Here is a 15,225-nt window from a genome sequence, read left to right as displayed (position 1 = left end):
TATATTTTAATAATAAAAATAATATAAATATATAGAAAAATATAAATTAAAAAAATAATAAGACTTCCATCCATTTCTCCGCCACTCTTATGAGGCGCTCCCCCTAGTGGCCCGCCACGTAATTGCTCAATAAGTAATGAACAATGGAGCCCTTATAGTGGCTGTATATTAACTACAAATATCGCGATACTTGCGTAGACGTATCGATAATCTATCGGGAGATAAAGTATCACGATTTATTGCGACATCGATATATTGTCACACTCCTCTCAATTTTGTATTATTTGGAGTCACCATAGTGTTTATTTATCATAATTAGCTGGTCATATAACTCCATGCATAAAACCGATGTAACAATTAAGATGTGGACCTCACTGTGGATTATTTCCATTCATTTTTTTTTTTTTTTCTGTTGTGCAAGATGGCTGTTATCATGAATAATTGGCGAGAGGAGCGGCCCGTCACACAATCAAACGATGCGAAATGTACATGTCGTGATTATGTGACTGCAAAATTTTGGGTTGGATAAATTCTTTGCATTGTAGTCACAATAATTACTATATCGACTTATTGTTCGATGAATAAATGGACATGATTGTTTTTTTCCCCCCACAGACTCGATAAATGGCCATTTGCATGCGTGTTTGTTTACATCTGTCATCAGCATTCGGTCGAGCAAGTTGACACTCAATTGCACACACACATTACACACTAGTGGTGGAATGGCTTTTGAAAATCATTTATTTGCTTCAGTTCAACTGTTTCAGTCCCGCCGGTTCATCGGTCAGTCACAAACAACTCTTTTCTCATTCATTAATGAGGCACAACAGTGTACAGTTAGCAGTTAGCACTATTGGTAGCCAAGTAGCACTAATGCTAGCCAGCGCAACCATGCGCGTTGGCTAACGGCTATCCTATTTGGTGCTCTTTTTGGACTACAGTATTCCATTGCTTGTTTATGCACTCTGGCTTCTTACATTCATTTTTATACCGTTCTTGACGTCATCAATTTGTGGACTCACCAAAGTAATAAACAACAAACAAAAACAACCCTGATTGTTGTGAGTGTGCATGCGTCCAACCCGGGGATGATCCGGAATGATTTTAATTGCGAGCTGGATGGAGTGCAGCACCATAGATAGATAGTTAGCAATCTGGCGGTCGCCGTAAATCCATGTCTTCCTGACCTCCGTCTGTCCGTCTTTTCGCAGAGACGCTCATGGACTCCACCACAGCCACAGCCGAGCTCGGCTGGACCGTCTATCCGGTGTCGGGATCCAGCGACAACAGCGTGAGTCACGTCGGCCGCAGTTGCATCATCATTCGCCAAAAGTGTCAAAGTCGTGCGTGCGCGTGCGGGTGTGTGTGCGTGTGCATGCGTGTGTGGTCAGCCTCTGCTTTTTGTATGCGTGTGTACGTTTGTTCAATCCCCATGACAAATGCACTTGTTGCTCTGCACCACTGTTTGGGTTTCTCACTCTGAGGTCAAAGTTGAAGCCATGAGCCCGGAAAACCACCAAAGGAAGAGCCCAGTGGGTGTTTTGTGGGGCACTGCACATCATTTCTAAACCTATTAGAGATAGACACAAAGTCAAGTTTTTGATTTTTGATTGCTAATCATCATCTGTAATTTGATCAGCCTTAACTCGAGATGGTCTTTTGACGAAATGTCTTTTCATCGCTGCATTTGAAAATCAACAATTGATTATTTATTTCAATGTTAAGAAGATGAAATGGTATGAAAATGTCATACCTTGATTATCTTGACTTGAATTATCACGATTTCATCGAGAAAAAAAAAAAAAAAGACTCAGGCTTAGACTGCCTGCTTAATGAGGGCTGAAATCAGGAATGCAATACAGTGACAGCTTGAATTTAGAAGTGCAACACTTAATCGATGAATAGTTTAAGGACATCGTTTAATTGATATCGCCCAATCCACAAAATTTTAACCTCTCAGCTGTAAATATTCTCTTTTTCAATACTCCATAAAAGCGCTATTGATTATCTTTGATTTTAATCAAATGGAGATCTTATTAAATCATGCAATAATTAACTTTTTTTTTTTTACGGACAAACCAGTTGTTGAATCATGATCAATGTATGTTTGACCATTTTCTGCACTGTCAATTTAAGATAAGATTATATGCAATTTAAAATAATAACTCCTATTTTTGATTAAATAGATACAAATTAACTTTTTTTTTTCTTTTAACCGAATCATTAATTAATCTCAAAACTATGAAATTAACTAACCGATTATTCGGCTGATATTATTAAGATTGTTTCAGATTTTTTAATTGTCAGTTTAATTTTAAAACATATAAACACATTAAATTAAATTGAGACACAGTGAATGACATTGTAACATCCCCCGCCCCCCCCCCAAAAAAAATGGCCAAAAAATAAATAAAAATCAGCTGATTGTTGCTGATGTTTTTCCCTCTTTGCTGTAAGATAAACAACTGTTTGGCAGCTTCTAAGTTATTTGTTTTGTTTATGCGGTTTGTTTTTGCATTAATGATCCCCTCTGTGACCCATTGAACCATCACAGACTTGAGAGCAAAATAGTTTGCCTATGCGCCAGCCGCCCGGACGCAAAGCTTCGGAGGCGACGGCGTCGTTTGATGCTTAACGTTTCCAGCGAGGCTGCCAGGATTCCCGCATTCCTGGCGGCCACATGCAAGACATGCCGAGCGTGCAGGCGCGCCAAAACCAGCGTCTCGGCCTCACTTCGTTTCTGCGCCACGAGATTCCGTCTTCCTTAGGACGGGACCAAAAAAAAGAGGGAAGATGTCGACTTATTTTCTGGAGCGCTCCCAAAAAAGCACGAAACCCTTCGCCAATTTTTCTCAGTTATTTACGCTTCTGTGGTTTGTTATAAAGATGGTTTGAATTAGAGCCCATCGTGCTGGAGATGCTGGCCTTCGATGGTTCCATGATACAACTTTAAAAGATGTTCTTCATCTCCTCCATCCTGTGAACGCCTGCTGTCGCCTTCCTGCTGATCCCGACAAGCAACGCGGTGTAACGGCTTCCTTTTTCTCCTGCCATCAGCGGAGTCTGTCGGTTATTTTCATGACCGCATTTCCTCATGTCGTGGCCAGGGACGTTTATTTATCCATCTTTTAGGGTTTATTTATACATCTTTTAGGGGTTTTTATTGGACCATTTTTGTACAAATGCTTCCGTATAATAACAAAATATCGATGGTGATTGAGTGTTTTTTTTTTCTTCTTATCATTAGATCAGATTGTTCTTTTTCCGGTCCTTAAAAGCCCAGTCTGCTGGTTTCACTCAGGAAAATGCACTTTTTAAATACAGGATTTAAACAAACTACTTCTCAGTCTACACATCTGGTCTTATGTAAACGTTTGGTGGTGATTTTGTCCTAACCCCCCCCCCCCCCAGCCTGTTTTTTTGCCGTTTTGTGTTTGTTTTGTAAACAGCGGGACGTTTCTGTGTAAAGACAGTGTTTACACCCCTCCAGCCAATCGCAGAGCGGGGGTTGGTGTCTCGCAAATGGGGCCGGGCGAATTTGTCGGCTGCGTATGCACGCACAGATTTTTTTTTTTTCACTCACTCATTCACACATGTAAGCTTCTGTGAGTGAGTGAGTGAGTGAGTGAGTGAGTGAGTGAAAAAAAATAATAAAATGGCAAAATACGGGCTCGGGGGGTGGGGGTTTTAGGACAAAATCACCACCAAACGTTAACATAAGCCCAGATGTGTAGACTGAGAAGTAGTTTGTTTGTTTAAATCCTGTATTTAAAAATTGCATTTTCCTGAGTGAAACCGGCAGACTGGGCCTTTAATTCTCAAGGTTTTCCTATCAAATTGAGGAAGAGTTGGTCCCATGTGCTGCGATTGGCTGGCAACCAGTCCAGGGTGTCCCCCGCCTACTGCCCAAAGCCAGCTGAGATAGGCTCCAGCATTCCCCGCGACCCTTGTGAGGAATGAGCGGTCAGGAAAATGGATGGACAACATTTAGTTGATTACCTTTAATGTCAGAGAAAACCCTTTAAAAAAAAACAAAAAAAAAACATCTGTCTATCACTAGCCGTTATTTCATGGCAAAAACAAATGGCTCGTGAGTATGATCCACAAAACTCGTCACCCTGAGGCCCCAGTGCAACAGGTGGCGAAACAGCCACACGAACGCACACAACGTGCACATACTGTACCGCATATGCTGGGTTCCACGGGCTCAACTGGTGGATTTGCGAGTATCATGAAATTCCTCCCGACATGACACCAGATACTTTGCGACCCGATGGAAAGCCAAACACGTACGAGCAGAAAATGAAGTCAGAAATGTTCTGTCAGTTGGCGTTATTCGACTCCCGCTTTACGATACATTAGAATGTCAAATTAGTCACATAGGAATTTTCCTTCCTGTGTTTTTTTTTTTTTTTTTTTCTGGCGCCCGCAGCTCTTCTCATATGAATCTTCCTTTTAATTCTAAAAAAAATGACAGCCAAACTTAACCCCAAACACTCTGACAACCGGTGGAAAATGTACATGAAGCACAATTTGCCCCCAGGCGGTGTGGGCATGTTCTTGATATCCATGCTGGCTTAACCGGCACAGACAGAATGTTTTAGGAATAAAGTATGCACAAAGTTTGCAATTTTGCTTTGGCGGATATGGGGTGACATGCAGAGGGGGGAAAAAAACAACAACCCTTTTTTTGGTTTTATTTTTAACAATGTAACCTATTTTTTAAAAAGATAAAATGGCTCAGTAGCTCCTAAAAATTTAATGAAGCAGCCCCAGCTGTATGTTTGACCGAGGTCTACTAAAATTAGGACGCTTATCTAACAACCCACGACCTAATAAAAAAATCTCTTTTAGTCACACCTTCAACCCAGCAGGATGTCTGCCATTTTTAATTTGCTATTAAAATATTGGCTTATTTTTGGCCTTTTATAGAGGTCATATTTTAACACACTCCTCCTTGACACTCAGCTGAGCGTCGAACCGGAATCTAAGAGCTAACCACTATCGCACCGCGCTGTCATAGGAGTCAACCAGCTTCTGTCAAACTGCGTATTCCGATCGGGGACTCCTGGATTGCAGTTACGATTTTCTATAACTTGCTTGTGGATTGATGTTTGTAACTTTTCAAAAACAACCTTGCTTGTGCAGACTCAGCATCAGATTGCATGACACGCCTCTTGTGAAGAGCAATCTAGCATCACAGACTTAAGTGGAGAAATGAGAGAAACCGAGGTCAATTCTGACCTTGTGATCCACTCTCCTCCCTTGTCCGCGCCGATGTGTGCTGTCAACGACGATTGCAGGGCGCTAATGTCTTCGGATTTGCTTTTAATTACAGCGTTGTCGTAATGCACTGTAACGCCGTAAATCGTAATGTCTCACGGGGGAGACGTGATAAAAATACAGAGGAATGTTGTTCGGATATGTATGTTAAAGGAGTCATGTTATGCACCCCCCCGACAATTTGTAGTAATTGAGGTTTTCCGGTTGACCATCCTGTGTCCCGGTGTTGGTAAAGAAAACTGTTAAAGTCCATGACAACCGGTGTCAAAAATATTTCATGCATTGCATTTAACAAATGCAAGTTAACGACCGGGCGGCACGGTGGTTGACTGGTTAACATGTCCGCCTCCCAGTTCTGAAGACTCGGGTTCGAGTCCAGGCTCCGTCCTTCCTGGGTGGAGTTTGCATGTTCTCCCCGTGCCTGCGTGGGTCTTCTCCGGGTACTCCGGTCTCCTCCCACATTCCAAAACATGCATGGCAGGTTAATTGGGTGCTCCGAATTGTCCCGAGGTGTGCTTGTACGTGTGGATGGTTGTTCGTTTCTGTGCGCCCTGTGATTGGCTGGCAACCAGTTCAGGGTGTACCCTTCCTGCGTACCAAAGCTAGCTAAGATAGGCTCCAGCACCCCCCGCGACCCTTGTGAGGAATAAGCGGTCAAGAAAATGGATGGATGGATGGAAGTTAACGACAAACTATTTGCACTGACCGCAAATGATACATAATAGCTGAAGGGACAGCCTGTGTGAGAGAAAACAGAAGACGAATAGTTCATTACTGCTTTAGAGGTGTGCGTTATTGATGCAATGAGAGTCATCCCCCCCGAGGAAAGACTGCATCCGAAAATGGAGCAACGTGAATAATTGATTTACATCTGTCAGTGATGATGTAGCGTCGGCGGCACTCGGAGTGGTGTGTCGCTTCATTGAAATTCACAGTGCGGGCGCCAAGACGACGCAATCACCAACGGGTCGACTTTTGGATTAAAGAAAAAAAAATAGTGTCGGAAGAGTATTTGCACAGCTTCCCGACTCTTTTATCGACGAGAAGCAGATGTACGAACACGTTGTGCCAAAGTGAGGCCTCGAGTCTGCAGCCCAGAATATAGATGACGTTTCTGCGTTGATGACATGACACTGCACATGGTAGAGAGATATACTGGATATTATTCTTCTGACAAATGAATAACCATTTGGAGATGGCTCACTATTTGTGAAAACACGTTTTTTTTCCCCAAAAAAATCCTGGAGAAAATGACGACATGAAATTTGGTGGACGTTTCCGTCATAGCAGGATGCACAAAAACATCTTTAGTGGATATGTCCTAAATGGTACAAGGAAGCGGCCATTTTGGTTTGAAGCAGACATTTTGGAAGAATTCCAAGGCTCCACCGAACTCCTTGTAGGGAATTCACCCAAATGAGCCCCAATTGGAAGCAGGTACCCGAGACAGATGGGTGACAATAAATTGCCAAGCTTATTTTCCGGTGCCAGCCAATATGGGCAGAGCATAGGATTGTAGTTGATCATTATTCAGAGTATCCTCAGAAAGAATTATTTAAAAAAAAAAAAATTTCTCATGATACACGTTTTACCGATTGACATGAAATTGGGTGGATATGTGATGTCATGCTGACTTTCATAACAGGATGCATGAAAAAGTCTCAAGGACCAATGTTTGAAATGGAGCATGAAATTGACCATTTTACAAAATAGAGAATTCGCTCAATTGTTCCCCAATTGGAAGCAAGTATCCTAGACAGTTGGCTCAAGCTAAATTATGAAAAGTTGTCAGAGCTAAAAAGAGAAATCAGCTCCGCAGACACCAGTTTCATTGATCAACATGGATTTGGTGAACATATAACTCATAACTAACCTTGCTCTCACAAGATGAATTCTCGCGGTATTGGTGAGTTCACAAACTCCGGCGAATACATCGTGTACCGCCCCCGCAGATAACCGCCGTTCCCGAACCGCTGGTGGTTCACACCAATCACAGAGCGACATTGTGTTTAGGGGCGGGACATGCAACTGCGACCAAACTAGGAAGCTAGCGCCGACGCCGTAGCTAACAAACAAACCTAACATGGACGAAGGGACTCTGCAATTAATTCTGTTCTCGCAGAATGACTCAGCATTTCCTTGTTGAATGTTGAACAGCGAGGGGCGCTTCGTGCATTTCTAGCTGGTAAGATGTTCGTGCTTTTCCCCCCTTCGACATAATCGGAGATGACAATTTCACCCGTGTCCATGATTGGTTAAAACAAACGTGTAGAATGTCGCATCGTCCAATCAGCTCGAATTATTGAACAGAATGTCCCGCCTTTTCCCGACGAAATTACTATCAAGTAAGTTATAGAATACGTCCACATTGGTATGAAAAAAAATGGATTTGTCTTTTATGTATGTTTTTATGTGGAAAAAAACTAATACAAGAAGATGATTACTGTCTTAGAACAAACGCGCATCCACCATTTGACACAATATTATCACTTACAATTTTAAACTGACATATAAACAGCCGGTTGTAGTAATACTTGGTCACAATCAGGAATAAGGTATAAAACAAAAAACAAAAAAAACAAGCATTGTCGCAAGCATAAGGCAATTTCTACTTCCTTCCTCACGTGAGGACCTCGAGGGCTCAGACTAACGCCTGGCGACATGCAGCACCGCCGTTACCTCCACCTCGGCTGCTTAAAACACATGACCACCCTCTCGCAGCACTCCCCAGCCAAAAGCTGTGAAAATGAAGACGTTTCTTCTAATTTCACACTCGGCGCTTGATCGTTAGGCTCTTATTATGCCCCATTTGCTTCCCTCCACTGGCCGTGATGAAAGGGGGCCAAAGGGGCTGTGACAGAACAAAAAGGGGCCCCTCCATCACAACACATTTTGTTTGGGGACTTTTTTTTTTTTTTTTTTTTTAAACCTAACCATTCCCCCTCCCGCATGACCACCAGCGCTTCTCGCCAGTAGCCCCCACCTGTCTCTGTATTAGTTTGTGTCCAACTACAAACGTCCTGTGAGCTGCAGATGGTCCGCTCTTGTTTAATTGGCCCTCGGCTTCCCCGCCGCTCGTCAGAAAGTGGGAAGGTCAATGGCTGCTCATGACCTGCGATGATGATGTGTGCTTGGGAAAAAAAAAAAAAAAAAAAAAAAAAGTCAAAAGTTGCCAGCATTTCTCTATCCTGTCACATCCTGATTGGAATCAAGGGATTTTGCTAAATGAATTTTGACAGTATTGCCACACTCCAAAACTCAACAAACTTTGCAGCCGTTTTCACTTTGGTGAAAATTTGTAGTTGCTTGGGTTAAAAATAAATAAATAAATAAATCTGCCCGCTAATCCAGGTTCTCTCAGCAACATGGAAGTTGGTGGAGACATCTATGATGACTAAACGCACAAAAAAGCCTCAAGAAGCCATGCACAAAAAGTCATAATCCGCCATTTTGGTTTGAAGCAACCATTTTAGAGCCCTCCAAAGAAACTTATTCTACAGTTTGTCCACTTGCTAACCAAATTTCAACCCTATACACTACAGAAGAATTTTAGTTATCGTCATTGGACTTGCGCTAAAACAAAAAATTCCAATAACATAACTTTAAAATTCAGCACCTTAACCCAATTTACTAAACTGGTAGACACGTTTATCAACACAAAACTGTCTCAAGAAGTCAAGCCCAGAACTATGGTACTATCTGTGGTACCTGTTGGGAATTAAGGATTTTTGTGGCACTGTCGGCAAAAATGAGGACCCAAATGCAGGAAAGCAAGACCATGGAGCGGAAGTAAATTCAAAAAGCAATTTAATTTCATAAGAACAAAATGGTAAACAAGGTACTCGGATGAATCAAACTAAATTAACAAAATCCAGAAACAAGGTTGAAAATAACAGAATCAAGAGTAAATAAAACAAATATTAACAGTGAACCATCAAAGACAGAAAGAGACCATGAAACGACTTGTAAATGTAAAGAGATGAGAAAACAAACAACACCTAAACATGATATGAGTAGTTGAGATTGCTGATTGGTCGACTGACAAGAACAGGTGGAAACAAAAACCTAATGCGCAGGTAACACGTGACAAAAAAACATATAAAAAAAAAAAATAAAATACAAATAAAAATAAAATTCAGTCCGGTTTGTCCAATATGAATGACGTAAACCACTTCTTTTTTTTTTTTTTAATCCGATTCATCCTTTAATAATAATTTTTTTAAAAAAAGAGAGAGAGTAATCAATTATTACAATAATCATTAGTAGTTATTTGACTAACATGCATATTAAACTAGTTAACTACCAGTCCATCATGCTGACCTTATATCTATTTACATATAAAAACCAAACAAACAAATAACATGATAATAGGAATCGCTCATATGATTATATTTTTCTGTTTATTTTTCTGTCTGACTCATGTGAGTCTACAATATTACCTTAAAAGAGAGATTTTCAGGATCTGTGTTGACCACCCAAGTTACCAAGTATGTTCCCTGTCAGAAAAAGGATTGAAAGTTTTCAGATCTGGCGAAACAAGTTTGTCCATGTCAGTATTTGTATTATCCCTGGCCGCATGTGTCCCTTCCCTTTGTTAAGTTTTTTTGCCCTGGAAATGGTCCGGGCCAAGCCAAGCATCACACTCAACGGTGATTAATTAGGACATGGGAATAAAGAATTTGAGCCGTTCTAATTAGACGGAGAGTGTTTGATGGAATGCCAGTTTTTGTAACCAAAAGGGGGCTGACTTTCCCCTCCCCGGCCGCCGTCAAAATGTGTCAGAGTCCTTGCTAAGTGGGCTCTAATTTGAGAGATTATATCAGCTGTGAAGTGGAGCGGCTGCAGCTGATGCAAAGCGGCTCTCTGGGGTTTAGAAACACTTTTTTTTTTTTTTTCCCCCCCCTCTCTTTTCGTCTTCTTTTCGGGCTAAGATGTCGAGGTCAAGGTTGTGACCTTTTTTGGCTGTGCCGGCGCATGGCGTTTAAAGTTGATGCCCTTGATCCGCGGCCAAGGGAGCCTGAAGACATCTGTAGCCTGTACATAGAAACAAACAGGCAGGAAAAGAGAGAAAGGTCTCACTTTTGAGTGGAAAATGCAGACCAGACTCCGGGTGAATTCGATAAGTCTTCATATGGTGGCCCGGTGGAATATTCTATCCGTTGCTCTGGCTGTGATTGATGTTTCTCGGGATTTGCCTGAAGTGAAAAGAAGCTTTTCACCGTGCCAGTAAGCCATTACAGTATGTGCTCCATTTAGATACAAAAGGCGCAACAATGTCGGATGCGATGTCGCCCGCAGCGAGCTGAGTGTCACATCAGGCCAGAAACATGGACTTAAACGTCTATAAATATATATACAGTGTTTTTTTTTTTCTTTTTACAGCCATCTTCCTTCGTTCTAATTTTCAGAACTGATGAGACACTAAATAATAAATAAATACAATGTGTACTATGAATGTTGATTGTGGGCACGTCTGACCCATTTCCCCCCACCGACTGTGATGTAAAGCACAGTGACTTCAAGTTCAGAGTCTCCGGGACGAATTACAGTATGAGAATAGTTTCTCCAATTAAAGCATTGGTAAACATTAATACTGGCTGACGGTAGAGCGCCGAATTGTTTCATCTGCACGCCATCATGGGGGAAAAACAAAATCCCCTTTTTTCACCCTCCTTTTAACATTCGTTACTCAATATCAGCAGTAATATTCCTGCGTCAATCTGACCCGGGTCATGGTGGTAATCCTGAATTGTCACTAACTAAAACAGTCATAATAATGCACAGTTTTTGTTTGTTTGTTTTTTTGTTCATTATTAACCCTTTTGTGTTGGTTTACATTGATATTAGTGCCTGAATTTAACCCTGTTTAATTATCCTAAAAGTCTCAGAAATGAAACAAGGTCCCAGTGAACATTATTTTGTATTATTATTCCTCCTGTTAAGATGTTTTCATAAGCACTAGGGCACACGTTTTCATGGGTGACTTTGACCGAGGGCATGTTTAATTATCCAAAAGGGGACATACATGGAAAAACAAATCTCAATAAACATTTATATCTCATTACTAACCTTCATTGTATGTCTGTTTCTCAGGAACAACAGTAATATTCTTGGGTCAAATTGACCCAGACTATGTTTAATTATCTGAACCAGTCAGAAAAAAAAAATCCAATTCAAAAACTGTCACAAATTTTTGAATTGTATTAAATATCTTTTCATATCATTATTATCCCCCCTGTTTGGTTGATTTCACATGAAGAGTAAAAATATTCTTGGGTCAATTTGACCTAGAGCATATCTGATGTTCCAAACGTCTTACAAAGAAAATCCCAACAAACATGTTTGTACCTCGTTAATAATTTTTTAGTAACAGTTTCAATCAATATTTTGTGTCTCTTTGAATAAAATAAATAAAGTAAGACCATTCAAACATTGGGAAAATAAAGACATTGCAATACTGATGTGAAATTATTTTTATTGTCATCGCAGACAGTACAGAGCAACAAAATTCACTTTAAAGGCTGTAACAACTGACTGAAGGAGGATGGGAGGGGGAGGACTGACGGGTCACCTGGCAGAGACCCAATTTCTTAGATGAGAAGCGGGAGAAGTGATCTATATGCTATTATTATTTGAGGTCCACTTCCCATTTATTATAATTTTTTAACAAGCACAAGCAATAAATTAATCGTTTACAATAAACAATATCAGATTCCTGCTTTGTAAATGATTAGTGCATGCTCTCAAAATTCATGAAATAAATCATAGCCATTAGAAATGTTGCTTACATTTATCAAACTGAGCATAAAAAGTCATACACGAAAAGAAAAAATTAAATGAAAAAAAAACAAAAAAACTTTTACGACGGCTCAATTTGACCTGCAGAATAACAGGAGGGTTAAACTCACACTGCAGCTTCAGTGAACACTTTGATTGAAAAAAAAAAGAGCCTCGATGGAACTATAATTATGAACCCCCGTCTGACAACTTCACCGCCCAATGCAACAAATCACAGTCCTTCCCCAACAAGGCAGAAAAATGATACACGCTGTTAACTCCGCCTGGCGTCAGCGATGAAGTGGGAGGTTGCGCTTCATCTTTAAGTACGTTATCAGCCTTTGAAATATACTCAACACATTTCCGCCGATGTTTGTGCACGGTCGAGACACGGATCATGACATCAGCGCAGATTCACTTGGCTAAAAAACTTAACAGCAAGTGAAAATACAAATGAATTGGCCATCTGTCGTGCATTGTTCTCTTGTCCTCCTCTGGTTTTTCTTAAAATATAAATAAAATAGAATACCTTTTGTTGACACTGCATTACACTTACAGTCACTGTGCAGTGTAACACAAAGCAGCAAGAGGTTCTGTTCGATGCTTAAAATAATACCAGATGAATAAAAAAACAGAGGTTTAGTTTCTTTTGAGAATGTGAATTTAGCATACCAGAATACAGGCAAATCCTATCCATGTTGATGATGCAATCAATGTTGAAATAGATAGGAGCTTTATCAGACTTTTTTTTGACTTACAATATTTGATCCTACACATTTTTTTAAATCATATTTGTAATAATATGGGCAGCTTGGCATAATCATGGATAGCTATCAAAAATGGATTTAGCCTATGATTGATTGGCAACCAATCCAGGGTGGATCCTTCACTTCACTCACCAATTTAACCGTATGACTTATATGAGACTATATTAATAACAGCAATAATACATTAAGGTAAGGTATTCTACACAATAAAAATGATTACTGCATAATCAGGAAAGCAATAAAAATGCCGAAAATACAGTGTCAACACTAATTGTCATAATGTGGATGTGGTGGATGGACCCAAAGGCGGAGAAAGACGGCAGGAAGACAAACGGGAAAGAATATATGGAGCTTTATTTTCAATGACTAAATAAATGACTGGACGGGACGTGAGCAGACCGGGCATGATGTGGACAGACTTGGCATGACGTGGACAGACTTGGCATGGCATAGCTTAGCAGAACGTGGAGACTTGGATTGACGTGGACAGACTTGAGTTGACGTAGACAGACCTGAATGGACGTGGACAGACCTGAGCGGACGTGGACAGACTTGAGTGGACGTGGAGTGGACAGACTGCAGTGGACGTGGACAGACTTGAGTGGACGTGGACAGACTTGAGTGGACGTGGACAGACTTGAGTGGACGTGGAGTGGACATACTGCAGTGGACGTGGACAGACTTGAGTGGACGTGGGCAGACTGGAGGGGACGTGGACAGACTGGAGTGGACGTGGACAGACTGGAGGGGATGTGGACAGACTGGAGGAGACGTGGAGATTGGATTAGACATGGAGACTGGATTAGACGTGGAGATTTGAGAAGATGTGGCGACTTGAGAAGATGTGGAGACTTGAGTAATCGTGGAGACTTGAGTAAACTTGGAGACGCTTGAGTTGACGTAGGGACACTTGACCAGACGTGGAGACACTTGACCAGACGTGGAGACACTTGACCAGACATGGGGGAGTAACTTGACCAGACGTGAAGGAGAAACTTGACCAGACATAGATAAACTTGACTCGATAGCAAACGTTACTAAGAAAACACACCACCTCACACCAGGACAAGACAAAACAATGCTCCCTAGACGCGTAAACAAACACCACTCACTAAATACAACACTAACGAGACACTAACAAGACACACCTGGAAAACACAGCAGACACACACATAGGTGGACGAGAAACTATGACGAGACGAGGGGAGACAAAACCGGACAAAAGACAACATAAACACCCAAAACTAAACCAAAAACCCAACCCCCCCAAAACCGAAACATGACATTAATAAACTTCTCACTAAGCTAAGGAAGCTACAATATCTGAAGTTATTTAGCAATGGCAGAGGTCCTCAAGCTCCCTTCCCCTTGTTTTCTTGTTTATATATTCAGTGTTGAAAATGACCTTATCAGCTTGATCACATTAATGGGTGCAAGGTTCAAAGATGCGCGAAGGGAGCTAGCGTGCCAACAAGACCTGCGGGCTCCGAAAGCACATGCTGCGAAAAAAGCTGCTTCTCATTTTGTTCCTCTTTTGGGCCGCAAGTCGAGATGTGATGTTTCTTTGCAGCGTGTAATCAATTTAATCACAACGTCGCCTTAAGCTGATTACGCGCCGATAATTACACTTTTCAAAGCGTGCACGGCAACAAACACATTACTGGTAGAAAACAGACATCGGCGGAGGTTTATTACTGTGTTCATAATGAGAACCATGTCGACCTTTATACGTCTTTACACTGGCATTGCACATGTGGTGTTTATGTAGAGCGAGGGTCACAATTATTTGGTCTCCCGCTGAATTTGTTTGCTCAATTGCAAAGAAATGAAAGAATATCAGTCACAAACACATACAAATGATAAAATCTCTTTGATACCCAACCCACAGATTGGCTGGCGCCCATGCTCAATTTTTCTATGTAACAGTTTTTAACAGTATATAGTTTGTATGGTTGTGGTAATAGACATAACCTTCAAAAAACATCAATGCAAGGGATCCAAAATTCCAACCAAGTTGTTGGGAATCCAATACTTATTTTGACCAATAAAATGCACATAACATTTTGGTCTAGTTAGTTTTTTTGCATTTTTGACTGAATTTCTGTCTTTTTTTTCTACTATCATTCATGTACAACCATAAAAATGAGCGACATTCGAGAACTGCTGAAACTGTGACAAAGAATGTCCATGGACACGCGCCGATCTGTGGGAGCCAGAATTCTGGTGAAGTTGTTGGAGATCAAATACTTACTTCACTCAATAAAACGTACATTTTATAACTTTTTAGATTTTTGACTGATAGCATATTCTGTCTAATACAAAAGTCACTAAGTAACCATAAACATTTGAGACCATTTAAAACGTTTGAAAGTGTTAAAAGAAATGGCCATGGGCACCA

At 40.9% G+C, this 15,225-nt stretch overlaps 1 protein-coding gene across 4 annotated transcripts in view; it reads left to right on the top strand.

The window, feature by feature from the left end:
• The window catches only part of ephb2b (eph receptor B2b), a 135,146-nt gene that overhangs the window by 47,376 nt on the left and 72,545 nt on the right, over positions 1 to 15,225 (top strand). For all 4 annotated transcript variants that reach the window (XM_077528828.1, XM_077528826.1, XM_077528827.1 and 1 more), the window contains exon 2: positions 1,212 to 1,291. In XM_077528828.1, the coding sequence (XP_077384954.1) occupies positions 1,212 to 1,291 (80 nt within the window). The remainder of the gene's footprint in view (positions 1 to 1,211; positions 1,292 to 15,225) is intronic.

Source organism: Festucalex cinctus, chromosome 8 (genome assembly GCF_051991245.1).
Source record: "Festucalex cinctus isolate MCC-2025b chromosome 8, RoL_Fcin_1.0, whole genome shotgun sequence".
Lineage (NCBI taxonomy): Eukaryota > Metazoa > Chordata > Actinopteri > Syngnathiformes > Syngnathidae > Festucalex > Festucalex cinctus.
Note: the sequence above shows the minus strand (reverse complement) of the source record. Positions and strands in the feature narration are given on the sequence as shown.